The sequence below is a fragment of the Pipra filicauda genome, unplaced genomic scaffold (assembly GCF_003945595.2).
Source record: "Pipra filicauda isolate LSUMZ 115617 unplaced genomic scaffold, ASM394559v2 scaffold75_size2874737_pilon, whole genome shotgun sequence".
Classification (NCBI taxonomy): domain Eukaryota; kingdom Metazoa; phylum Chordata; class Aves; order Passeriformes; family Pipridae; genus Pipra; species Pipra filicauda.
In genome coordinates, this window is record NW_024104931.1 from 688523 (window position 1) to 714204 (window position 25682).

At 51.9% G+C, this 25682-nt stretch overlaps 3 protein-coding genes and 1 long non-coding RNA gene across 10 annotated transcripts in view; 2 read left to right on the forward strand and 2 right to left on the reverse strand.

Moving 5' to 3' along the window:
• Positions 1-5821: 5821 nt before the first annotated feature.
• On the reverse strand, positions 5822-7854 carry ISCA2 (iron-sulfur cluster assembly 2). 3 transcript variants are annotated; one of them, XM_027720217.2, is made up of 4 exons: positions 7829-7854; positions 6827-6992; positions 6575-6690; positions 5822-6386 (listed from the first exon to the last, which is right to left on the reverse strand). In XM_027720217.2, the coding sequence occupies exons 1-4, from the start codon at positions 7837-7839 to the stop codon at positions 6212-6214; spliced, it is 468 nt and encodes a 155-aa protein (XP_027576018.1). In that variant the 5' UTR covers positions 7840-7854; the 3' UTR covers positions 5822-6211. The 3 variants fall into 3 exon arrangements, with proteins under 3 accessions (XP_027576018.1, XP_027576017.1, XP_039245642.1); XM_027720216.2 differs by lacking the exon at positions 7829-7854 and adding an exon at positions 7145-7236; XM_039389708.1 differs by lacking the exon at positions 7829-7854 and having other exon boundaries at positions 6827-7138.
• LOC113987465 lies at positions 6223-8176 on the forward strand. The gene is made up of 2 exons (XR_005566606.1): positions 6223-7617; positions 7856-8176. It is a non-coding gene; the product is annotated as an uncharacterized LOC113987465 (long non-coding RNA).
• Positions 8177-11440: 3264 nt separating this feature from the next.
• Positions 11441-13565, forward strand: NPC2 (NPC intracellular cholesterol transporter 2). Its single transcript, XM_027720188.2, has 4 exons — positions 11441-11581; positions 11681-11788; positions 11986-12158; positions 12768-13565. Exons 1-4 carry the CDS (start codon positions 11497-11499, stop codon positions 12852-12854), a joined length of 453 nt encoding a protein of 150 aa, XP_027575989.1. The 5' UTR covers positions 11441-11496; the 3' UTR covers positions 12855-13565.
• A 629-nt stretch (positions 13566-14194) lies between these two features.
• The window catches only part of LTBP2 (latent transforming growth factor beta binding protein 2), a 71384-nt gene continuing 59896 nt past the window's right edge, over positions 14195-25682 (reverse strand). For 4 of the 5 annotated variants that reach the window (XM_027720183.2, XM_027720182.2, XM_027720181.2 and 1 more), the window contains exons 21-34: positions 24819-24941; positions 24386-24511; positions 24161-24283; positions 23800-23931; positions 22524-22643; positions 21640-21783; positions 21174-21365; positions 20971-21051; positions 20227-20355; positions 19838-19978; positions 19424-19591; positions 18633-18908; positions 18255-18404; positions 14195-15074 (exon numbers count right to left, since the gene is read on the reverse strand). In XM_027720183.2, coding sequence (XP_027575984.2) covers positions 14908-15074; positions 18255-18404; positions 18633-18908; positions 19424-19591; positions 19838-19978; positions 20227-20355; positions 20971-21051; positions 21174-21365; positions 21640-21783; positions 22524-22643; positions 23800-23931; positions 24161-24283; positions 24386-24511; positions 24819-24941 — 2072 coding nt within the window. In that variant the 3' untranslated portion in view covers positions 14195-14907. The remainder of the gene's footprint in view (positions 15075-18254; positions 18405-18632; positions 18909-19423; positions 19592-19837; positions 19979-20226; positions 20356-20970; positions 21052-21173; positions 21366-21639; positions 21784-22523; positions 22644-23799; positions 23932-24160; positions 24284-24385; positions 24512-24818; positions 24942-25682) is intronic. The other variant, XM_039389690.1, reaches the window with a different exon arrangement.

A 25682-nucleotide genomic window follows, 5' to 3' on the forward strand; every position in this document is an offset into this window, starting at 1 on the left:
CTGAGTTGATCAAGAAACAGATAAGCATTGCCTTTGTAACTCTCTGATGGGTACAGCCTCCTGGAACAGTCCATGCTGCCCCACTTGCAAGAAGGTCCCCCTCTCCTGAGGTTAACATGATGTGCCCTGGTGCCTCCAGTCACAGCAGACAAAGACTTCTTCTCCTTGGAGTCTTATACCCCGTAATTAACCCTTGGCCCTTTGGACCAAAAGGAACTGGGACACTTTGACCTTTGGAATCTGTTGGAAAGTTCAATTAACTTCAAGGCCCTTTGCTAGGAGCATTAGTTGAGGAAACAAAGAGTTCAGAGAAGTGCTGGAACATTGTCATCTAATTGTTCTGAATGTCTATTTTTAGAAGGGTGAAGGAGAGAAGGAGCTGAAGACAATACCTTGGAGCCCTATTGCATGGGATGGCAGCAGTAGTCACGGGCCTTTCTTGGCCCCAAGCCTGAGTCAGAGGAGAAAGGGGGTGGTGATGATGGTGGTGGTATCATCTTTCTTTTCCTTTCTTTTTTTTTTTTAATTGTACTTTTTTAAGAGATAAAGTTCCATTTTCACCACCCCACCCCCATGGTCAGAAAATGAGACCCACAGATAGAGCTGAAGATAATGGCAGGTTGCCATGGAAATGTGCATTTAGTCTCACTGTTTCCATGGCAACTGAAAGACATACCATTCTGTTCCTCTGAAGGATGCCGAAGGTAAATGAGCACTGATTAAAACAGGGGCACAAACTTGGGTTCTAATAAACGACAAAGACTAGGACCATAAACTCTTATTGCTCAAGCAGGAAATATTAAGACTCATACAAATGCTGGGAAGGCCAGAGGCAGGAAGCACTGCACACAAACTGCTCCCCATAGGTTGAAGAATCACAGCCTTGGAATAATGGCCCATCTCGCTGTCATGAACAGCTTCAGCTGACTCATGACAGTATTTCTGCCCACAGCTGGATACTAAACCAACCCCAAGTTCATGATCTACTGAGCTGTTTCCTGGGCAGGTATCTCCACAGATCAAAGCCAGTTGCAGCCTAATGCTGGAAACCATGCAGAGCAAACATATTCCTCAGAACCCAGCAGGATCCAAACTGTACCATTAATCCTCCACCTAGCCCCTAATGGCATTTAGTTCAAGGATTCATACTCTTAAAAAAAAAAAAAAAAAAAAAGGCAATAAAACACTTCTCAAAGGGAAGAGTTTGATACAATACAGGTGTCTGCAGTTTATTTTTGCCAGTGCTCGGTGTCCTTAAACTGTGGTTCTTTATCCAGGCTGGCTGACAGTTGTATCAAACAAACCATTAAACAAAGTTATCTCTTTCTCTGCTGCCAGTTTCTCCAGCAGCTATGGCCCACTCCAGAGAAGCGTAGTAAACATTTGGTGAGGGCTTTATCTGGTCTGCATGAAAACAGGCAAAAAAAATTAAGCATCTAAATGGTGCACATCCTATCATGCCCTCTGCTAATGAACCTGATGGTGCTGTTTGCTAGTGGAGATTATGTTTGATTCAGTCCTTAAGCATGTGTTGTAGCAGCTCATTGGGAAATACAGCACACTTGCTTTGATTTTTTCTCTGAACTCCCAAGAGTAGCCCTGTTGGGGGTCCTCATCGACAGCAAGTTGTATAAGTCAGCAGTGCCCTGGCAGCCAGGAGGGCCCACTGTGTCCTAGGGGGCATCAGGCAAAGCATCGCCAGCCAGTCGAGGGAGGGGACTGTCCCTCTCTTCTCTGCACTGGGGCAGCCTCACCTTGAGTACTGTGTGCAGTTTTGGGTGCCATAATATAAGAAGGATATAAAGCTGTCCAAAAGAGGCTACAAAGACAGTGAAGGGCCTAGAGAGGAAGCTGTATGAGGAGCGGTTGATGTCACTTGTCTTGTTCAGCCTGGAGGAGACTGAGGGGAGACCTTATCACAGCCTACAACTTCCTCACAAGGGGAAGCGGAAGGGCAGGCACTGATCTCTTCTCTGTAATGACCAGAGAGAATGGCATGAAGCTGTGTCAGTGGAGGTTTAGGTCAGATATTAGGATAAGGTTCATCACGCAGAGGGCAGTTGAGCACTGGAACAGGCTCCCCAGAGAAGTGGTCACAGCACCAGACAAGCTAGAGTTCAGGAAGCATTTGGACAATGCTCTCAGGCACATGGTATAATTTTTGGACTCAATAATCCTTGTGGGTCTCTTCCAACTCAGGATATTCAATTCTGTAATTCAATAAACTCCACTGACCAGTCCCAGCTTACAGTGGGGTTTATACCACTCTGGTTTTTTACTTCCAGCTGCCACCAGACGTTTGAAATGTTTGTAAGGCTGAAAACAGTCTTGATATAAAGTGTGTGCCTTCACAGCATGGGACACAGACAAGAGAAGCCTTCTGTCATGCACTTTTGCCTTCCCGTTATTGCCTCCTCCACTGTGCAGTGATTCCTATCCTGTGTGCTTAGATGAATCCTATCCCATGTGCTGGATTCATCTAGGCCCTTAAGGTGGCAGGAAATTACACTACTGCGTGGGAGAAGCAAAAGCCCCAGTGGGTGTCATCCAAGGGGTACTGGCTCCTCAACCCTAGTTATCTTCCTGACTCACCCAACAGCTCTGTACAGATGTACAACTTCACAAGGGAAAGGTCTGAGCTTAGTGAAATTTTGCAGTTTGTGGATAAGAAGGACTTATTTCCCTAACATCCACTCTAGGTTGGTCATTGGTCTTATTGCAGGCACTCACCTCAAAATGTTCTTTGTAGCAAACAATACCACACAGGAGCCCTCCAACACAAGCACAGCACTCGTATGCATATCCCTAAACCACAAAAAAAAGGACACGACAAAAATGTGCCATTACCCTGGCTCGAAGCCTTGAAGAGGGACCCACAGTTAATAGGTGATGGTAGATACCTAATTTGAAGAACTGAGCCAGTTCTCACAGGCTCACAGGATGTGCTGGTCATCTCCTAACAAGTCCCTGCAGAGCTCCCACAAGCTCTCACCAAAGGGAGAATTTCTATTCCATCTTCTTCTACGTTCCTGTCAGTGACACTGATGATTGTGCCCTTTTTCCTTGAAGTTTCATCTTAACATAGGTTTCCATAAATATCTTTCTTGATCATTCATTCCTTGTCAGGTGGGTGAACTGAGAGAATCCTCCTTCTTTATGTGGGAGCAGAGAAAGATTTTCCACTGCAGCTTCTCATTTGCCATGAAGCGAAGGCGGCACCTCCAGCTTCTCCTCAGTGGTTCAGTACAAGGGCTGATCCCTCACAGGCATGCCTTGGCAGCCCCTCATGGCCCAGGCAGAACCAAATTTCCTGTCTAATCCTGTGTGTCCTTCTCTTGGCACCACTTGTCCCACAGCCTACAGTGTGGTGCCATCTTTGGCACCTATGGCTATTCAGTATACAAACCTTGACAGGTTAGGGCTTTTTGTAGGATCTAGCCTTTTTTGTCTGCACGGTCAAAATTCACCAAGATCACCTTCACCCCCCTGGCAACAAGACCCCCTCTGCTGACTTCCTAGCATCGAGAGAAGTTTTCAATTTCTGATGTACAGACAGACTCTTTAAGAATCAGACCAACTCTCAGGGTGACAGACAGCCCTTTGCACCCATTCCCTACTGGGAACTGGAAAACTAGTAGCTTTAGCCAACAAATTACAGCTACTCCCGGGAAGCAGGACTAGGAGGCCAAGAGCAGTGTATGGCTAGAACCTCTCCAGCTTCTAGCAGTTTCTCTGATGTAGTGACAAGGCTGCTGCAATACCAGACGAACTTGGCTCCAGCCTGCCTCCAAAAGACACAGCTGTAAAGAAACTTTTGCTTCTACTTAGGTCCTGCAGGGAGCAGACCCAACCCGACCCCCCGAAAGTGGTCGAAATGCCTGTGTATGTCCAGTGCAGCAACTCCCAAGGAGTAAGGGGTCCACCTAGTGCAGTCAGAGCAGTACTGCCAGAGCCACGGGCAACGCAAGCCACACGTGCGAGCTTTACAGCAACACTGCAAGTGACACTGGGGGGGACCAAAGCCTCATCCTCTGCACGGTCCTTGTGAGGGAGAGGCAGGTTCTCTGAAAGTGGTGGCACTCCACATGGACAGCACTTGCTCCATTTACTGCATCAGCGTAGAGCAAGTGAAGGCAGGTAGCACCTGGCTAGGTTGAACACAGCACATTTACATTTAGCAAGAACAGTAATCCAAGATGAAGCCTGCAGGCTTACAGAGGCTGAAGACTCGCTTTAGTTCAGGGGGAAAAAAGCCTTGGTAGCTGCTGGTTTGCTACCTCCCCAGCACTACTGCTGCACTTTTATTTCCCATAAGAGGTCCCAAAAGAGACTTGACCTAGGCCTGTGTGAAACGGATCAAGAACGGATCTTCCTGGTTCAGAAAGCAATTCCTCTGGCCAACTTTGATTTCTCCCAGCTGAAAGAAATTGAGTTTATCTAATGTATGCTACCTACACAAGCTTTAAGGTCTTATACTTTTCAAACGCAGTTTTGGTTAACATCACCTTCCAGACCTGGGAGCACAAGGGCAGTGTCAAAACACCCTGCAGGGGTTTAGGCAAGTCTTTTAACCACATCCTTTTACTCCCTTTCACAAAACGTGACAGTGCTACATTCAGCATTCTCTGATAGCAAGGTAACCAGGCAGATGTTGACTGCAGGAAATCAAAAGGGCTAAACTGAAAGAGCTGCCGGTCCACATCCTGTTCATGTGACAAAGTCAGAGCAGATCACATATGACCTCCTGTAACATCTACGGATGAAACTGAAACTAGCTGGCTACCAACTCTGAGCAGTAGAAATAAATAGGCAAAACAGTGCTCTACACAGACACTGCTCATTAGTTTAAAAAGGCATTTGGAAAGCTTAACAACAAAAATGCCTGTGGCATGGAGACTTAAAAAGCTCACGGTTTGCCATAAGCAATTCCCTTAACACCAAAGTCATGCAGTGCTCCCACATTCACGTGAAAGACTCGAGTCTTAGACAATTTGGTTATGATCACATAAAACACAAGAGAGGGAACAAAAATAGCTTCCCCACCTCTTTTTTTCATCCAGAAGCAGGTGAATCACTTTGATTTAAAAGACATCTAGTGGCAGATAAAAAACTATAGAAAATGACTAATCAAAAGGATGTTATTCTGGAAACTTCTAGATTTCCCATTACCTGAGAGTCTTTCATCAAACCAGGCATGTTAGACTGAGACTTAAGGGTAAAACGAGCTATGAAAAAACTTCCCAGACAACTTTAGGTCAAAAGGACTTGAGGACCCCAAACCAGTACTCCAGATCCAACTCTATGTCACCTTAACTTCCCTTCCTGCTGGCAAGAGAAGGCAGCAAACACACTATGAAACCTGAGAGTCTGTATGACCTAAAACTCCAAGTCGGGTTTAGGAACAGCCTGAAGTAGCACTGGGCCATATAGAGCTATGGGTTTTATTTTTGTATATGTAAAAGTATTTGGGGTTTTTTTTGTTGTTGTTGTTTTTTGGTTTTTTTTTAATAAAAAGATAAGCTATTAGTTCTTCCTACCTCAATTTTCAGTTTCACTTACTCTGAATAAGTAAGAACCTTCATCCCAGGAACTCACAGCAAAACCACCATAGGTTCTTGGGACCAAGAGAAGTCTGCTCAGCAAGAAAATAGCAAAGTATTTGGAAAAGCCCACTGCGAGCTGTGAGTGGAGAGACAGCAACCCTGGGAGGTATACGTGAGAAAGACTCCAAGTCCCATTCAGCTGAATGACAAGGGATAAGCAACAGCAGCCTGAAAAGAACTCAGATTCTACCCACCTGTAAATGCACGAGCAACGCCAATCAATCTCGGAGACTTTTTTTACTAAGAATTTTCAATAAACACACCTGCACACGCGCACACACACATATATATTTATAGCCATTTCTTGCAGAGAGAAACAGTTAAGTGGTTCCACATTCAGGACAGGGCAGGCGAGTTAGCACCACCTGGCCAGTGGTTCACAAGGTGCTGAAGAGGCTCCTGTGTGCGTGCTCATGGTTGCTTCATGTTTCTGAAGGGAAGGCCAACAAGTCTTGGAGACAGGCTCAGTGCAAACATACACACAGCTGCAGTAATGTGTAACAGCTATGTCATAGAGCGAGATGAGAGGGAGCAGCTGGGAAAAGAACAAACCCTCTGAAGACTGCCAGGAAGTGTCTGAAAACAGTGTCCATCCATGGGAAGTCCAGTCAGAATTTGACAGAGAAGGAAGTCCCACATGAGCAACCCTTCTCTGCCTGGGGGTTGCTCACCACCTGGAAGGAGCTTCGGATCAGCTCCTGGCTGAAGTCCACCATGGAACCTTTCACGAAGGCCAGGCTGTCCACATCCACAACCACACGGGCACCACCTTGTTCAAACACCCTACAAAAAAGCGGCATATTTAACCATTAACTGTGCCAAAGACCTTCCAGAGAAGCACAGCCTGAGCAGTCTCCTTATCTCATAGGCTTCTTCCCTTCAATGCAAGATCCTACAGTCACACATACCTCCTCTGCCATTTTTACAAAGAACAGTAATACCTGATCACCATTACACCCCTTTGTCCTTGCCTGTCATCAGGATTGATAACTGTGTCCAAGGAAAACTTGTACTGGAAGCCAGAGCAGCCACCTCCTTCCACCTGCAGCCTGAGAAACTCTGAGCCTTCTGCAATCTCCAGCAGTCTCTGCAAATAAGGAAAAGGATTAAAAGGCCTACTGAGCAAACTAGTGACACTTAAACGCCTCCCTTGTGCACCCACGGCAGGCCGGGCACTTCGGAAATCCCTCCCAGAGACACCGGAGCCCTCCTGGGGTCCCCACCTTCACGCAGCTTTCGCTGAGGAAGACCTGTCCTTCGCTGGGCTCGCTCTCCGTCGGGCCCGGCTGGGAGAAGGACGACTCCCACCGCAGCGGGCGGACAGCCCGGGCAGGCTCAGGCGAGGGCCTCGGCAGCGCTCGTCCTCGGCACGGCGGAGCGGGGCCCCAGCTGCCTCGGGGAGAAGGGAGGACAGGGGGAGCCTCAGCGGGGTCCCCGCCACGCCGCCCGACCCCCGCAGATGCCGCCCCTTGCCGCGCAGCGGAGACACTCGGCATCCCCGGGGGAGGACCCTAGGGCTCGGGTATCCAAGGGAGCGGTACCTCATTCGGCCGCCCAGCGCCAGCACCCACCACCGCCGCAGCGCCCCCGGCGCCGCCATAATGGCCCAGCCCCGCCCCGCCGCCACGGCGTCCACAGAGGCGGAAGTGCCGCCCCGGCAGGCGGACGGGCACCGGGGACCGGCGTCCGTGCGCCGGCACAGCTAGGCCGCTGGGCCCGGAAACCCGCTGCAGCTTCGCATAAAGGCACGAAGCCGCCTTTCGTCCTTGGAGGTGCTCGCAGAGGGAAGCAAACAGCAGTAAAACAGTGGGGAGCAATAAACAGCGCAGTGCTGCCCGTCATCGCGTGCTTGTGCCGCGAGTAGCCGTGAGGTTGTTTATCCTGAGTAGAACTCAGGGAGGGATCAAGGTGCCGCCGCAGGGGAGTTAGGCAAGCAGAAGAGCAAACACGGGGCCAGAGTTGAGAGCTTTTAGGGTTTTCCCCTGATTCCGACTAGTCTGCTCTCCTTTATCAGGTAGGGGCTCAGCTCAGAAATCCCTGTGGAGGCTATTCTTCCTCTGGACGGGCGCTTTGCCCCGGTGCCACGGAAGCATGCTCAGCCTCAGACCCACACCGTCCCTCTCCTCCCACCGCAGGAAGGGGGGAAGGAGACCCCCACCCCAAGCCTGCCCCGTGGCCTCCCCTACGGCCACCCGGGGCACGTTTCCCTCCCACGGTGGTATAACCTCCTCCTCATGTCTGCCGTGTGACAGTGGCCTGGCCGGTCGATCACAGATGCACCTGCGGTTAAAAGTCTTTATCGCTTCCTCATGTGCTTCTGGGGGAGGAATCCTGTTCCTCAGCCCCAGCCAGGTCTGTGGAGAGTCATACAGTGACTGTGTGGAAGACTCGTGGAGGAAAACCAGTCATCCCAGCAAGAGGAGATGATTTACCATCAGGGGACCTTGGGACCCTGTGACAGTTTGCTTTCTCACCGTCCTGCTCCAAGAAAGGCAATGCTTTTGAAACCACGTGCCTTTGCTTATTTGTTCCAAACCTGAGCATGTAAATAAAGACTGGTTTGAGCTGTTTAATTTTGTTTGGTCTTGTGTTAGCTCTGATGATGTTAGGATAAAGCCAGGAAAGTATCCCAGCAGGGCAGGTGCCTGCAGTGGTTGATGAATCCTTATCAGGTATATTGGACCACCGAATGTTTTAAAAAACCATATTGGGGTGTTTCTCAGTTATTATCAATGTGGTGTCCCAAAAGCAGACAGCTTTGGAAGAGGGAATCAAAACCTCCTGGGAGAAAAGGCAAGAGATCATGCCTGCTTTCCATAATGCACTGGCTTCCCTTCTTGCTCCTTCATGGTGTGTTAGACTGATCCCACTGCACTTCCCCATGGTGTGGCTCTGTTCACTGTGAACACCTTTTGGAATGGATGTAGCCCCAAAACCCAGACACTCTAACTTTCTAGCTGCCTTTGTTTTTACCAGTGTTAAGAGGCAGAAGCGTGGCAAATACCTTCAAGGCACTTCGGGACGTTGCTGAGATGGCTACTGCAGACTGAAGGAATGAGAGAAAGGCCAGCTAGCCTCACTCAGAGTTAATATAATTAATGATCCACTATGCTGAGGAGTGACTCAGGTGCTGGGGGCAAATTTTTTTGAGCAGCTAGGAGAGGTGGGTGTAACTAAGAACAGCTACTCCTTTGCACCTCTTTCTTATCACTGGCCATTTTTTCCTTCAGTCAGCTATGTGGTACAGTGATGGTTTGTTGGGTTTTTTTCAGAGTTACCGTCTAGTTTTTCTTCTTTCCTGGGCTGTGCTTTTGTTGGTCATCTTGTTCCTGATAGATGGACATAATCTGGTTTTAAGTTTGGTTGCGTTTTGCTTTTCTCTTCTGGTCTGTGGTATGTAGGTTTAGGGAGTTCCTTTAGCTATTGTTAAGCACACTGTATTGAGGAGATTTGTCTGTGAGTCGAATTCTCTAGATATTTTGCTCTTTTCTTCTCTGATACTTAAATCATCTTGTATCTATTTTGGTGAGAAACTGAGCTTGTTTCAGTGCTTCAGAAGCTGGTGATAATAAAACCTCTGGTGTGGTGTTGAGAGTGGATGTGATGCATTTCAATGTGATTCTGACAATCTGTAGCAAAAGGAGCCTGTTCTGGCTGAAAGAACAGCAAAATTGATTAGTATGTGGATTTTCTTGAAAACCTGACTTTTGTATTCACTGCCACTGTAGTCCCTGTAAGCTTAATGCTGTTAGAGGGATTTGGATTAATCAGGTATAGCTAGGTTCTGAAGTGGAACCTTAGGCTTTTCCTCATGTACTAGAGTTGGTTGGATTACAAAAATTAAGAACTTGATTATCAGTCTTGTTGGAAAGAATTAGTCTGTTAGCTTTCTTAGTCATTTCTCCTGGTGTTTCTGAACCTAATCGTAAGCTCCCTGTGATGTTGGTAATCTGGAAGGAGCCCCGTCTGCAAAATAATGAGACCAGCCTAAAGTTGAATTGAGTCTTTCTCAAGTATTTTGGTACAATGTTGGGTTTCAAGGGGACCAGGAGGCCCATGCCTTTTATCAGATGTCAAAAGGGTCATGTGCCTAAAAGCAAGGTCTGTTTGGCCTAGAGTGCTTATGCTGCCCTGGGGAATCTAAGCTTTAAGTGCTGTTATTGCAAAACTGACACAATGGTAATGTGTGATATCAGCTAAAAACCTTGGGCAGAAGGTTTCTGCGTCTTTCTTCTCTAAAGGCCTTGGCTGTAGTTTTACAAACTTACACTTATTAGGCTTCAGTTTGGAGGAGGAAGGGGGAAATAGACATGTTAATTTTGATCCTAGATTCAATGATTTTCAGTTCAAAGCCTTTGAAACACGTGTTGACTTGTATTTATGTGTCGCTGCCACTGTGCAAAAGCATCTGTGAAGCAAAGATATCTGGTTAGTTGTTTCACAGGAATGCATCCTGATTTAATGCACTGTGGAATTCACACCCAAGCAAATTCCAAGTCCTGCTTATCCCATGAATGTGTGATGGCACTTTATGGTGTTAGTCTGACCTGACTACAGTTCTGTTCCCAGAAGTCAGATAAGCCAGCTTTGTTTACCATTTGTAAGACTGGAAGGATGCAGAGAAGGAAAGCCTTTCAAAGAGAACGATTTCCAATGTGCAAGGATGGGTCATTTATAAAGTGTGCTAGGTGGGCTTAAATACATGGCTTAGTCTCAGCAGGGTCTTTTGAGTTTTTTTGATAGGATTGCTGTAAGCACCCTGGTCTGCTTGCCTCTGCAAATCAAATGCTTATTCAAAATCTTAAAAAAACATGAAAAAGCCCCATGTTCCTTTCTGAAGGAAGGGATCCCTCTTCTTCTGAAGTGCTAAACTGCTCAGCAGATATGCATAAGAGTATGTTCTGCTTGGTCCTACTAACACCTCTTGGGTTTCTGATGTGACACCCTTTGCAGAGAGCCTGAGCAAAGCGTCGGGTGTCACGTCTGAGTCACTTGGTTGTGCAGCTGCAGCTGAGCAGGCAGACACTTCACTGGGACAGAGGTCTGAAGTGGGGACGCTGCGTTAGCTCTGCCACGTTCCTACCAAATCAGCACTCGTGCCTTTGTCTCTACTATGTTCCTGACATGACCCCAAGAAAGGCTAAAACTTGCTACCATGTGAAAATGGTGAAAAGCTTGGATCAAATGCTTTCTGAAGCATCTTCCTCATCCTCTGGTTTGTCCTGGCATCCACAGCACAAAGCAGGGAGCCTATGGCATTTCACGAGTTTGAGAAACAAGATTCACAGTGTGTGTGTGCTCTGTAAAACGCAGCAGCCGCGCCAGGTACTCAGCAGATGTAACTTCTGGCACTCAGGTTACACAGACAACTTTCAACATGCAGAACACGAGATATGACGGAAGCGACAGACAAGCCTACGGGCTGGTCTACTACAGCAGGGGGTTTATGTTTCTCTCCTTTCAGCAGAAGCAGCAAAAGAGCTTCCCGGCCCATCGCACTGCCTGTACTTGAGCCTGTCCTCCGGCTGCTACCTTTGGCACTGACTCCACCAGGATAGCCCAGGAGTGGGGATGTCCAGTGGCAGCGCTGTTGGAGAGGGTGTCTGTCTGTCCAAGGGCTGTTGTTCCAGCACACCACACCCCCACTACCCCCTTCCCCCCCCCGTCCTGTCACGGCGCTGTACCCTTTTCCCCGGTGCAACCTTGCCCTCCGCCGCGGCGCCAGGGGCGGGCGGCCCAGCCCCAGGACGCCCCCGGGATCGCGTGGTGGGTCCCGGCCCGGCCCCGTGGGCGGAGCCGGCCCCAGCTGACCGGCGGGCGGGGCCCCCGCCCTCATGTGACTGCGCGGAGCCGCCGCCGTGCCGAGCTCCCAGTTGCTGCCGCCGCCCTCGCCATGGTGCCGTCCCCGCTCGCCCTGCTTCTGGTGCTGGGCGCCGCCGCCACTGCCCTGGCCGAGCCTCTCCGCTTCGTCGACTGTGGTGAGTGGCTCCGGCCCCGCTCGGCCTCGGGGCAGCGGGAGGCGGCGGCGGGGTGTAAGCAGGCGGAGACGGCCCGGTAATCCCGACTTTTCCTTGCAGGTTCCGTAGACGGCAGCATCCAGGAGGTGAACGTGAGCCCTTGCCCCACTCAGCCTTGCCTGCTGCATAAGGGGACATCCTACAGCATCAACGTCACCTTCGCCAGCAGTAAGGATCGTGTCCCCGGCAGGGGTGGGGAGAGGGAGGTAATCCTCTCGTGTTCCACTGCTTGGAGAGGAGTGGGGAAGGGCGGATGGAGAGGGGTCTGGGTGGGAGGAGGAGTGTCCCTTAGTTGCGTTCTTGCAGCCTTTGGGGTACGTGGAGAGGAGGGTGTGAGGTATACACATATTCTCCGTGTTTTGCAGAGATCGAGAGCCAGGGCAGCAAAGCAAGGGTGTACGGCGAGATGCTGCACGTGGACATACCCTTTCCTATTCCTGAGCCCGATGGATGCAAGTCCGGGATCCAGTGCCCCATTCAGAAGGGCCATTCTTACAGCTACCTGAATAAACTCCCTGTGAAGAGCGAGTACCCCAGTGTAAGTACGCAGGCAGCTGGTCAGCTCCCCAGCTCCCACCTTTACTGGGGCACCTGCCTTTAAGAGAAGACACCTTGTTCTGTTCTGGTGAGGGAGAGAAGACTCCTTAGACTATGTGGTGTTATTTCTGCTTTGAACATGACTCTAGTTTCAAGATCCCACTTTGGGACAGACCCAGCAGAGGAAGCAGCCTGGCTCCAGCTGCTGAGAAGTGGCTTCAGCTGCTCCAGTATCCTCCTGTACTGTGCTTCCCAGCAGAGTCTGCTGCATGCAGCTGAACACTCCCAGATTCGGGGTGCTTGGCTCTGGAGTGCAGTTCAGCTGGGATGTTGCAGGCTGTTTCCACTGTTTGCTTTCTCAGGGAATGGGGATCTGAGTGCAGTGTGTGGAGGTCTTCTGTGCCATGCAACTGAGCCCTCCTCCTCCACTCCAGGAGTCATTGCATGAGCATGGCCCACCTACTGCAAGCAAGGGCAATGCCCCAGCTCTGTCCTCTGTGCAGAGTCCCCAGAACCTCCTTGTTCCACACAAGTGATAACTCTTCTCCCTATGCCCTTGCCTTAAGGTTTCCTGAACACCCTCATTTTCCTCTCTGCTCTTCTCTTTCAGATTAAACTGATCGTGAAGTGGGAGTTGGTGGATGACCAGGACCAGATGTTGTTCTGCTGGAAGATACCAGTGCAGATCACCAGCTGAGGAGCCCTGCCATTAGTAGGGCTTGGGGAGGGGAAAAACAGAAACAACACAGGCCAAATTCTTTTATATAATAAGCATTTCTTACTGCTTACTTCAGAGCTCTGCAGCCTCTGAGCAACCAGCATTGTGTTCCTTGCAAGGTCAGCCATGGGCAGAGCACTCTTACCACGTTTAGGTGACACCCCTGGGGTGTTCTCACAGCAGCTCAAGGGGCAGCAGTGTCTGCTGCAGGAGCAGGAGTGACTGAGCATCATCCTCCAGCTGCTCTGTGGAGGCACTTTTATTTGTTTGACGTGGAGCTGTCTGTCCTCACAAAAGAATTCCTCAGCAGCGAACCTGGCTAGTGTCTGAGCTGCTATCTGGTAACCCTTCAGTGCCTCTTCTAGAATGCCGGTTGCATCCACTCTCCTGTGTTTCCCCTGCTCTGTTGTGATGCCCCTGGGACCTGCATTTGCTATCCATGCAGCTGAAGCAGAGGGAAGGAGTCTTTCTGTGAGCTGGCTGTCTCTTCTGTCCTGAGCCCCTGCTCAAGCCAGCAGGACTGCAGCTGGGAAAACTTTGTGTTTGTGGATGCAAAGCCAAGTGGCGTTCAATGTCTCTGCAGGGATGATTCTTTCTCTAACCAATGGTTTGCACTACTACTAACTTGGAGCTGCTGTGAGCTCCTGAATCTCTTTTTATAACTTTCCTTTTAATAAAGCCTAGACAGAATCTGCTTGTGTTGTATTCTATGAGTAGAGATGAGCAGGAGGAAAAGGAGACTGGCTGGGCATCTTCTTCTTGGGGTTCAGCTGGTTTTATTTCTTAGCTGAAGGCATGGATAGAGGTGGTATGTGACTTGAGTGTGGGTGACCTGCAAGCAGCCAAGCATTCCTGCTGCTGGTGTCCAGCCAGTGTCTGGCTGTGCTCCTGCCTTGTTGGTCCTATGCAGACCTGAAATTGTGCAAAGGCTCCCTGAAGAGGTGGTAGTGTAGAACATAGCCTTGCTTGCTGCAGCATAGGTAAAGTTCTTTCTAGTGAGCTCTGAGGCTGGAAAAACAAATCCCAGACCTGCCTGATGGCTTTTGCTAACTGCAGTAACTGCACATTCTCATGCTGAAGCTGCAGCCCCCTTGAGAACAAGGCAGGGTATGAGCAGTCACAACTGACGTGCTGTCTGCAGGGTCTGGAGTTGACCCCTGGGGCTGGGGCTTGGCTGGGGATTTGGCCTGGCAAAGGTTTCTGCTCTGGCTCAGGAGCAGGAGGAGGCTATGTGCCAGCTGAGAGGGCTAAGAATTGGCTTACTGGAGTGGGATGGCCCTGCCCTTGGCAGAGGCAAGACAAGCACAGTTCTGACAAGCCCCAGTGTCTTGAGCCACAGGGGCCCAAAATAAATGTTTTATTTAACAACATGAGAGAAGTTTCCAGCAGACTCGGTTAAAAAAAAAAGAATCACCAACAACTTTACAGAAAGGAAGGTGGACCTGCTCCCCTTCCCCCTGCCCAGCCGGCATGGGGCACAAAGGCAAAGTGTGGGGCTAAGGGCTGCATGGAGAGCTGGCCCTGAGGCCTTCTAGACCTCTCCCCCATGCCCCAAGGTTAGGCAGCAGCTCTAGAAAGCTGGGGTGCCCCCCCACCCTTAAAGCTCTGGCCTGGGCGCTTCACAAGTAGTGGGGTCAGCACCCACGGTGTGGGTGAGGCTTGTCACTAGGTCAGTGCAGCGGTGGCAGGGAGATGAACCCCCTTTCTTGGCAGGGTGAGGGGGAGAGGCTGGGGCTGTGTGGCACAGGAAGGCATCCTGTGAGCCTCCGTGGCACAGGGCAATGTGACAGGTGCTGGGGTCTGGGGTGGGCTCTGCTGCAGGAATTGCAGGGGCTGGCAGGGCAAAGGGGGGTGCAGAGGCTGGGAGCTCAGCCCTGACAAGTAGAGAGAGGTGGTGGGGAGGTTGTGCACTTCAGAGGGGAAAGAATGAAGAGCCTTGAAGCACCCGCAGCCCTGGGGGGCCTTTCTCTGTGCTCCCAGGTCCTGGAGCCACACGCAGAAGGGGAGCACCCTCACCCCCGCTCTCCTAGAGCTACGCGGCTGCTGGGTTCTGGGCTGTCTGGGGCACGCAGTGGTGTGACCGGGCCAGGGCCACATAGCCTGGCAAGCATTGGCAGCGGTAGGAGCCCTCTGTGTTCTTGCAGGTGCCACCTCGGCACAGGGGCTCAGGGCTGCCCACCTCCTCACACTCGTTGATGTCTGCAAGGAGAAGCAGCTGGTGGCAGTGAGCAGTCCCAGCCCACAGCCACATCTCCTTGTACTCCTGCCATCTCCCCCAGCCCTCCCACACAGGTTCCCCACCCCCCCCTCCAGTACCTCCAGGATGTCCCCTGTGACCCCACCAGCCTCCCATACCCTCAGCATATCCACAGAGCACCTTCAGTCTCCAAGGGTGACATCCCCAGCATTTGGCATCCTCCAGCACAGGAGTGAACTGTGCCCCATGCACACTAGATAAAAGCCCCACCATGCTCTGCAGCTGGTGACACCCCCAGGTTAGCAGCTTCCTGCTGATAAGTTGTGATAGCCTATGATCTTGGAGAAAGCCTTGGAAAATGCCCTTTCCCAATCCAACAAGGTTGAGCAGGCAAATGATGGTGGCCCTGAGAGGACGATTATCATCTCCAGGACCAGAACACAGAGGGACTTCGTGCTGCACAAACAGTGGCTTGTTTTATTAACCTGCAAACTGTGCCAAAGGGCTCACTCGGCCACCAGGCTACGGTGTGCATGTGAGCCCTACAGCAGCTGCTCCACTGTGACAGGTCTGCTCTGCTAAATGCACTTACCTGGACACTCTGCCTGAGATACACCAACTTGTGATGGGGCAACCAGCTGGACAAAGCACCCCTGTACACCCCAGAGCCCTTGTTTGCAGTCACAGGACCTCTAGAGCCCAAATCCTCACCTACCAAGGCAGGTCCAACCCCTCTGAACCACAAAGTCCAGTCTCAGCCCCCCAGAGATCATCAGGGAGTGGGGAGCAGTTGATGGGTTCAGCCGGCCAAGCAAGGGAGAGAGAGTAACCAGTAGTAACCAATGGACCCCAGGAGGACTGAAGAGCTCTGCCACCCTAGGGACCCAGAGAGAAGTTTTAGAGACTGTGTCTCACCTAGCATAGGTGGAGAGGGCCATCTGGCAAAGAAAGAGAAGTGCAACCCCAGGGAGGGATGCTAGAAGCAAAACTTTCAGGGAGGTGAGAGGAAGAACAGCAGTCATGGGAGGAAGAAGGAGAGGGGAAACATGACAAGAGAGAGCTTGAGGAACAAGGCAGTCTTCATATGCAGCCAAAACAATGGTTAAAAAGGCACTATGGACTTGCACTAAGCCTCAGGACCAGAACATTGCCATGAACAGAATGGGCTTGCTTGGTAGCGCAAGGAGGAGATGTTAGGCAGCACATCAAAGGAGATGTGCTCTGCAGCCCAGTAAGCAGGGGGAAGCAAAAGCTGGAAGAGCGAGCAGGCTGGTCTGGCCACCGAATCAAGAGGAGAAGTAAAACGACACTTTAGCCCAGAGCCACCCAGAAGCCAGAAGCAACAGAGTAGTGCTAGCAGGCTGCACAAGTCCTGGAGTTTGCCCACTCAGGCAGGGGTGGGGGCATGCAGCCCACCTTGTGGGGCCAGGGTAAGCTGCCCCTATAGGGAAACAAGAGGGGAGGCACTGCAGCAGCTGCAGGTAGCAAGGTAAAAACACAGCAATGACTAAGAACCGAGTAGCAGAACTGAAGGGAAAAAAAAACCAGTCTCCAGAGTAAAATGAGGGCTAGTTAGTCCAGGGCATGAAAAGCAACATGCAAAGGCTCCATAAATACGTTAGCAGGAAACAATGGTGAATGTCGGTCTAGTCCTTATCAACAGGGGAAACAAAAGCCAGCCGAGCTGGCTGGAGCAGCTAACACAGGCTTTGTTCCAGCCATCATAAAAACAGACAGGGCACAGACCACATTTGAAGTGTTTAAACAAGGGTGCAGGAGCACAAGGAGGGAAAGGCCACATTGTGATGGAGAGGTTTGACACTCAGATAGATAAAACAGTTATATCAATATTGGTAAAGGCTTTCTGCAACACAAGTTCATATGCTTAATGCTCCTGCAGTCCTTGCAAAGTTGACAGGAGCATAAAGGAGGTCTTGAGAAGCAAGGAAGGATAAATCTTGTAACTATCTTCAACAACAGAGAAGGGAGAATCCAGAATTACAGTCTGCTCACCCCCACTCCCCTAAGCAGTTCAGGTTTTTTAGTGACTAGGTTATAACCCTCTAAAGGATAACAGGGTCATTAAATAGCTGGTGCAGATCAGTTAAGGCCTGATTATGTTAAGTCAATCTGGTTTCCTTGTCTGACCTGATAACTGGCCTGTCAGATAAGGAAGAAGTAGTGGATATGATGTGCCTTGGCCATGGTGAAGATTTCAACACACTCTCACATGACACACTCAAACAGACTGAGAAAATATCATCTAGATTAAACTGTGGCAATTGCACAATGAGCTACATAGCTGCACTCCAAACAATTAGAAATACCTGGCTGTTACATTAAAAGTCTTTTAAAGCACAGCCTGCAGGGGTCTGTCCTGACTCCCACTCCATTCAAATGCTGTCATTAAGGTAGATGAAGGAAGAATCCCCATGCTTATAAAATATATGTGTGTGATGTCAGGCTGCAAGCGCTTTGCAGGGTTCAGATTCAGTCTGATCAAGGAGAGAAGCAGTCCAAATTCAACCAAACAAAATTCACTGAAGGCAAATGCAAAGCACTGTGGCCAAGGAAAAGGAAACAGTGCTAAATGCATAAGAGGGAGTAACAGCTCAGGCAGCCATTCTGCCCAGCTGCGTTAGGAGTGGCAGAGATGATGGGTTCTATATGAAGAAGCTGCACCATTGTTTTGTGCAGTAGGGATGTTGGGAGTTGGAGTAAGTGCCATGCCTAAGGTAAAAGAAGGTCTTCATCTGCTCTGTTGAGGATCTGAGGCCTCAGCTGGCTTAGGGAGTTGCAGTGTGAAAAGGATGGAGACATGGCATAAGGATGTAGAGGACATGCAGAGAGAAGTTTTAGAGACCGTGTCTCATACTGCAGGGTGGAAAGTCAGGAATTTCACCAGGGCAGTAGGGAATGCAGAGGACATTATTCACAGTAACAGTGGCTGGTGATGTACAAGAGTATTATGAGAAGACGGAGCCATCAGCTGCTCCCGGTGATGCCCAGAGGTGCCCTGATCTAGCTGCCAGCAGAAAGCGGCCGGAAGAACCTCCAGAAGAGTCCCCCCGAGCTGTATGGGAAGGAATCGCCAGGAGAGCGGGACAGCTCCGGCAGCTGTCCCGGCTGGCACCGCCAGGGAGCAGCCGCGGCCAGGGGACGCGGGGCCCGGTCGCACTCACCCACGCAGGCCATGCGGGTCATGTCCAGCTGGAAGCCGTCGAAGCAGTCGCAGGTGTATCCTTCCCGGACGCGCACGCAGCGCCCGTTCTCGCAGCCGTTGAGGATCCCACACTCCTCTGCCTGTAGCCCCTCGAAGCCCTCGTAGAGGCCTGGAGAGGGGAAAGGTGGTGTCAGGCAGGGTGACCCTCCACCCAGCCACAGAGGGGACATCCGGCATGCAGCAAGACAGTGCTGGTGGTGCCAGGACTGACTCAGAACAGCCAGTAACAGAGCTTGCTCCAAGCCTGGAGCAGCCTGGCCAGGGTGGGAGCTGCCAGGCAGTCCCCATGGACACAGGCTGGGTGGGAAGGCACTTCTCTGTGTCTCCCAGTACTCACCAGTTTGGCTGGGCAGGTAGCGAGGTGGGGACCACACTGGGCCATGGTGGAGAGGGCTGCCATGAAACTCACTGTTGGGTTCCCTCCGAGGGAATCCAGCATCAGGGTTTCCATACTCTGACTCCAGGTAGTTGTAGTAGGGGCCCATATCAGGGCTGGGAAGGCCATAGTGGGGGTCTTCCAAGCCTGGTCCATACTCATACCTAGGTCTTTCTCGCAGCTCAGCCCCTCTCTCACTGTCTTCACTGGCCCCATTACATAGGAAAGCAAAATCAGCTGCAAGTGGTGAGAGAAAAGGAATGATCAGTGCAGCCTGGCTCAAGAGAGGTAGGTCTGCTATGGCCAGTGTGCATCCATACTGGGTCAGCCGAGCCAGGCCTGCATTCAGTGCCCTCCAAAACTGCAGTTCTGTAGTTCGTTGATGGGATCCCATCTTCAAGAAGACCACCTCCTGTCTGGGCCAGCAGCTTGAGCAGCAAGAACCCCAGCTCCCAGTATGCTCCCATTTCAGGCTGCCACTACCTCACCTCTCCTAACCTATGCAGGAGCAGTGGGATGCACAGAGGAACTCTCCTCTCCAATACCCTGGACTCATTGCAAACCAGTTTCAAGTACATCCTACTCACTGGTGCAGCTCAGCCCTGGAGAAGTTGGGGGGGTATCTATTCCTTGGGCTGGTTTTAGCAATACAGAAAAGAGCCTTATGCAGCAGACCTGCACAACATGACCAGTGGCAGCCCAGCCCATTCCCACCTCTGCTGGGAGATGCTTGCCCATGCCACCCTACTCACCAGAGGACCTGTGTGGACAAAGTGCACAGTTCTGGCCCCAGGCTTCGCCCAGCCGGCAGCAGCACTCAGTGTACGTGGTCTGCTCACCACGCAGCAGGTCTTGGCAGATGTAGTCAGCAACGGTCTGCCAGCAGACATCCAAGTGGATTTCATACTCCTCCAAGGCATCTGTGAGTGACAAACACAAAGGATGCCATCAAAATCATCCAGAAGAGTACCTGCCCATCTTGTCCCGAGAGGGATGACCATGTGCCCCAGCTCCTGCCCCCTCCCTGCCCTGGCTGGATACTGTGCTGCTGCTGGCACATCCCTGCCAGACACCAAGTTCCCACCCACTGGTCCTTCTTGGTGGACCCACCCATGGGGGCAGGATGTGTGGGGCAAAGGTGTGCTGCAGTGGGAGATCAGGCTCACCTGCCCTGCTGGAGAAATTCACACACCGGTTGCCAGTGGCATCCAGCACAAGAGGGAGGCTGCAGAAGCAGTGGTAGGAGCCTTCCGTGTTCAGACATTCACCATTGATGCAGTACACTTCGTTCTGACACTCATCCTGGTCTGCCCACACACAAGGACAGAGCAATGTTTCAGTCTGGCAGACATAAGCAATGTGACCCTTTCCTTGCCCAAACAGAGACCTCAGGGGCTCCCACCACCTCCAGTCTTGTTCCCCAGGAGGGTCCCAGGAAGCCTGTTACCTAGATCTGGCCCTGTACCGTGGGCAGCAGGGACAAGTCTGGGTGCAGCAGCATGGCTGTCCCTCCATGGACAGTGTGGTTCCCACTGCTCTTTGAGGGCCATCTTACCAACACACTCAAGCCTGCTGGAGTCATAGAAGTAGCCTGTACGACAGAAGCACTTGTAGCCTGGCACTGTGTTCAAACACTGTCCGTTGCGGCAGAACTCGGAGCCAAATATTTCACACTCGTCCATGTCTGAGACAGGGATGGAGGGAGGGAAAGAGTGTCTCAGGGAGTGCAGCCATGGAAGCAAGGTGGGTTGGGTGCTGTACCTGCAGAAAGCCAGCACGGCACCTTGGCCTGGATCACTGACAGGTCCCCAAATGAAGCCCCCACCTCTCCCACTGGTCCCGCGCTTGGGAGCAAAGGGGAAGCACCCACAGGCAGAGCAGGAGGAGGAATGATGTGGAATAGGATACTTTCACAAAAAGGAAATTCATGTGCATTTCTGGAAAGTCAAGAACGCAACACCCCTGGAGGTGAAGAGTCAAAGACTGAGCCAGCTGGCCACTGGGAGATCAGTAACTGGAAGGGTTGTGTCTTAATGGTCCCCATCCCTGGTTCATAATGGGCATGGGAGATCTGCACCAAGAAAGAATCACTGCCAGCAGCGAGGCAGGACTGGAGGGAGGGGCACTTCCACCTTGGCAATCTGGGATTTCTCTGGATGGAGGAAAGCAGTAGCAGGATGTTAGCATCCACCACCACAGGCCCAGGGAGATAGTTCTGTCAATGCATCTCCATGCAGGGCTTTTTCACAGTGCCCTCCCTCTTCCCCCTGGAAGAAATGAAAGAAAATGCCACTAGTACCTGTGAAAGAGATTTTTCCTGAGAGCAAATCTTCCTGGGGAATATAGCCCTTCCCAAGAGGGCAGATCTCTTGGTACTCCACTGACCAGGAGGCAGATGCCAAAGGGAGATGGAAAGCAAAGAAACAGCTCATTAGTGCGACGAAGGTGGAACTGGCAGGCAGAGCACTGGCCGTGCCTACTGTGGTGGGGCCACAGTCCTACCTGTGCCTAGGATGGGGCAGGGGTAAGTCTCACAGTTGTCACCCCAGGCTGCCCCCACAGTACAGCAGCACTCCTCCTTGGTGATGTTCTTGGCCAGGACGCTGTCACACAGGCGAACGTCGCTGATGTGGTAGTAACACTGCTTGCGCTCTGCGCTGTCAGAGAGGTGGGCTGCGTGTGTGTCGGAGCCCTCTAGAAGACAGCAGAGCAAGGATGGGATGGGGTCCTTGGCACCCGAAGACAGCATCCCACACCTAGACGGTCCCAGAGTACATCCACCACTGGCAGTGTGGCCTTCCCAGGTCCGCACTTCCAGGCTCCTCAGCTCTCCCCAGACAGAAGTGTGCCCATGTCTGTGGAGGCTTGTACAGCCCTGTCAGTCCATCAGCTTTATGTCACCCCAGCCAGGGCTACCACACTCCTGCTCTAGCTGTCACCCATGCTTCTGTCCTAGTTGCCTACTCACCCATGGCAGTTCGGGGCTGGCATTGCCCTGCCTCTGTGTTGTACTCCTCGTGGTCACTGGGGCAGAGGCACAAGAAGGATCCCTCCACATTCTCACAAAGTGCAGTTCCGCACACGGCGACCATCAGTTCACACTCATTTACATCTGCAAAGCAAGGGGCAGCAGTGGGCAGTGGGAGCCCTGCCTGGGCATGGTCTGCAGCATGAGATCACCCTTCAGTAGAGAGATGGAAGCTACTAGGGATGAGCTGAGAGCTGTGCTCAAATTGTGGCTGAACACAAGCCTGACAAGAGCTTCATGCTCTGAACTCCAGCCTGCAGTGGGTCGCTGGATCACAGGATCATCTAAGTTTGAAGGGACCACTGGAGGCCTCTAGTCCAACCTCCAGCTCAAAGCAGGGCCAGTTATGGAATCCCACCAGGCTACTCAGAGCTTTGTCTTGTTGGGTCTTTAAAACCTCCAAGGATGGCAACTGCATAGCCATCATAGACATCTGTTCCACTGCCTGTCTGTCTTCATGGTGAAAATGTTTTTCCTTATAATACACCCTGCCTGTTCTCTACAGGCACCCATCAAAGTACCTCTCTAGCACCTTTAGCGCCTCTATCCCCCAAGGACCTCCTTCCACCTGGACAGAAAAGGTTCACTCCACGTTCACTGGGAACCACTTGCTTTTTCAGAGCCCTGCTCCTTTGCAATCACAAAGATCTACTGGGAGGGGGTTTGACTCCATAAGCTGCCCTGTCCACGTGTGCGATTCTCCAAGTGTGGATGCAGTCCCCATCTGAGGTCCAGGAGCCATCACACAGCAGGGACAATAGCCTGGCATCTACTTACTGATGGCTCTGCTTCACTGACTGGCAGAGTGACCCTGGCGGACTCACCAATGCAGTAGTGCCCAGAGCTCTCATAGCCACGGTCGCAGAGGCAGCGGAAGGAGCCATCTGAGTTCTCGCAGAAGCCGTGGCTCCCACACAGCGTCTCGTTGGCGCACTCGTCAATGTCTGCAGCGGAGTGGAGAGCAGGAATTGCCCCAGACCCCACCTCTCCCAGTGGACATCCCTACCCAGGCCCTTCTGCTCTGACCCCAAGATCTGGGGCCGGGGCAGGCATTCCCATGATGTGAGGGACTGGGTCTGCCTCCCAACTCACTCACTATGCTATGAGTTGCTATGAGTGTGTGTGTTAAAGAGAAGCTTCCTGCAACATAGAGAGCTGCAAAGAGGCCATGTGAATAGAGCAACAAGAGCAAAGTGGAAATGGGAAATGGATGGGAAACATGGGAGGTGGCTGGCAGGGGTGACTGAAGGCAGCACAGTTTCCTGCAGAGGTATAAAGGGACGCAGAGCCTTCAGGCTCACATTGGCAGGAGATGCAAGTGTGCAACCGGTGTGAGGCAAGTGCAGACAGATGAAGGACGAAACCCTCCTGCCCCATTCTTCTTGACCTGGTCCTTCTTCAACCGCTCTAGTGCCAGGGAGCGTGGTGGGACAATCACAACTGGGTTCTCTGCCTACAGAGGACAGGTTTACAGCCCTGCTCCCTTTCAACTGCTGCACAGAAGAGTTTTCCTTGGAGCAGCCAGAGCAGCTACATGCCTACAGCCCACTGCTCCCAAGCCCAGGAGCAGCTCCACATGCTACATCTGAGTCTTGGCGCAGCCCAGAGCCCAGTGGCTGGCAGCAGCTCCTCCTTGCTGCAGCCTTCCCTGAGCTAGGGGGAGCCTCAAAAACTGCAGAAATCCCTTTGCTCTTTCCTCTATGCAGGAGCCTGGGCTCCAAAGCCAGACTCCCAGCTTAGCGCACAGTGGCACCAGCAGCCTTTCTGCTCACCCAGGCCTGCCAGGCAGGTGACTGGAACTGACCCCAGCAAGCACAGCTTACGGGGAGCTGCAGTTCAGACCCAAGCTTGGAATGGCTGTAACCTGCCCAGGACTCTCCCTGAGCGGAAAGCAGCACAATGAGGTGTCTGTTCCAGATGCCAGGAAGAGAGAAGTCTAGACGCAAGCAGGCAGTGCAGCCAAAAAACAAGCTCTCAGCATTATCTGCCTCTCCACCAGCCACACATTTCCTCCTCCTCCCTCACGCCTCTGGCAGAAATGTCCCACAGCCATCCTGTTCCTGCCAGGGGGAGGGACGGGACTCCCAAGGCTGTACTCACCAATGCAGTCACCCAAGGGGGTCCAGTGGAAGCCAGGCTGGCAGCCCATGATACAATGGTAGGAGCCCAGGCTGTTCTGGCACCGCCATGTGCCGCAGATGGCATCCCCATATTCTTTACACTCATCCACGTCTGCAGGGAGGAGAGCAAGGGGATGAGGATGGTCAGATGGGGACCCTGCTTGCTCACTGAAGCATCTGAGTTAATTTCAGTTGGCCAGAAGCCCTGAGCCATTACTAGTCCTCCTTACAAGTCACCAGCAAGTCTGGGTGCTGGGAGCAGAACTGCCCTCTCCCCTGCACTGGCTGCATCCATCCCCTCAAATTCCAGGGGGCTAATCTCCCCAACGATGAGCTCTCACCCACGCAGTCATCAGTCTCCTGCGAGTGTTTGAATCCATTTTCACACAGACACCTGTAGGAGCCTTCTGTGTTCAGACATTGGCCTTGTGAGCACCGGGACTTGTCTGCACATTCATCCACATCTGTGAAATCAGGACAAAACCATCAACCTGGATCTCACATCACAGCAGGGGAGGGAGCAGAGGGCAGGACCTAAGGTATGTCTCTGCCATCCTCCAGCTCACCTTGGCAGCTGACTCCGCCAGCCACATTTGAGAAACCAGGAGCACAAATGCAGAAGTAGGATCCATGACTGTTGAGACACTCGCCATTGGGGCTGCAGATCTCACTGTTCAGGCACTCGTTCACATCTGCAGAGGGAACAGAGTCAGGGCCACGCATCCAACCCTGGGGGACATCCTTCACCAAAGCCACATAGATTCCCTCTTCCCAGTCTCTTATGGGCAGCCCTTGAAGGGCTCCTGGCCCCTGGTTTTCCCACCATGGAGACAGAGATCTTCTCTGTCCATAGTGATCCTGAATTTGACTACAAGTTTATGGATGTGCCATGCATGGTGGCATCACCTGCACTGGCACTGGCATCCCCCCTGCTGAGAAAGAAGGGGGATCCACAGGGAGGCTGTAGGTACTGCACCCAGAGGGCTGCACGGTTCATACCTTCACACACAGTGCCATTGATGAGCTCAAAGCCAGCCTGGCAGTGGCACTTGTAGGAGCCTGGAGTGTTCCTGCATTCTCCCCCCAGGCACTGAACAGCAGGGTCCTCACACTCATCCATATCTGCCAAGTAGAAGGGCACAGCACAGAGTGAGGCCCCAGCTCTAGCCACGACTGGGGAAGATCCTCACCCAGAGAAGCCATCACCCAGCTGTTGGCCTGCAAGGTGGGTCTGAGCTGCCCTCTCAGACCATCTCATTACAGTAAGAAGAGGGTGGACTTCCCTGTTACCAAGGTGTGAGGAGTCAGCCCAGACTATTCACTCCTTTCCACCAGAGGGATCAGGATAAACATTATTCCAGCACCAAGTCAGTGGTGCCCAGTGACAGGACCAGAGGCAAGGGGCACAAACTGAAATACAGGAGGTCCCGTGTGAACATCAGGAAACACTCTTACTGTGACAGTGACTGAGCACTGCCATAGGTTGCCCAAAGAGGTTATGGAGTCTCCCTCCTTGGAGATATTCAAAAGCCGTCTGGACATGGTCCTGGGCAGCCAGCTCTTGGTGGCCCTGCTTGAGCAGGGGGTTGGATAAGATGACATCGAGAGGTCCCCTCCAACCTTGGACATTCTGTGATTCTCTGAGCACGGGGATACTGCTAACTCCAGTGTCTGTCTCCAGCAGAGCTCTGCACTGGGTACCACACCACCAAGAGGCCAGCTGAGAGCCACAGTTGCTGACAAATCCTCTCTGCACAAGAGCAAACATCATCAGCAAATTAACACAGCACCAGCCTTACTTTCTGAGGCTCCGCTTTCCCACCTGCCAGACTTGCCTACAACATCTTTCTCATGGCAGAGCTG

Excerpts from the sequence above, each read along its gene's own strand:
- ISCA2 (XM_039389708.1), bottom strand. The coding sequence starts at position 7,099 with ATGCCGAGTGTCTCCGCTGCGCGGCAAGGGGCGGCATCTGCGGGGGTC. Across the intron at positions 6,691-6,826 it reads TCAGCGAAAGCTGCGTGAAG|AGACTGCTGGAGATTGCAGA; the intron begins GTGGGGACCCCA and ends CCTTATTTGCAG. Across the intron at positions 6,387-6,574 it reads GTTATCAATCCTGATGACAG|GGTGTTTGAACAAGGTGGTG; the intron begins GCAAGGACAAAG and ends GCTTTTTTGTAG.
- NPC2 (XM_027720188.2), top strand. The coding sequence starts at position 11,497 with ATGGTGCCGTCCCCGCTCGCCCTGCTTCTGGTGCTGGGCGCCGCCGCC. Across the intron at positions 11,789-11,985 it reads CAACGTCACCTTCGCCAGCA|AGATCGAGAGCCAGGGCAGC; the intron begins GTAAGGATCGTG and ends CGTGTTTTGCAG. Across the intron at positions 12,159-12,767 it reads TGAAGAGCGAGTACCCCAGT|ATTAAACTGATCGTGAAGTG; the intron begins GTAAGTACGCAG and ends CTTCTCTTTCAG.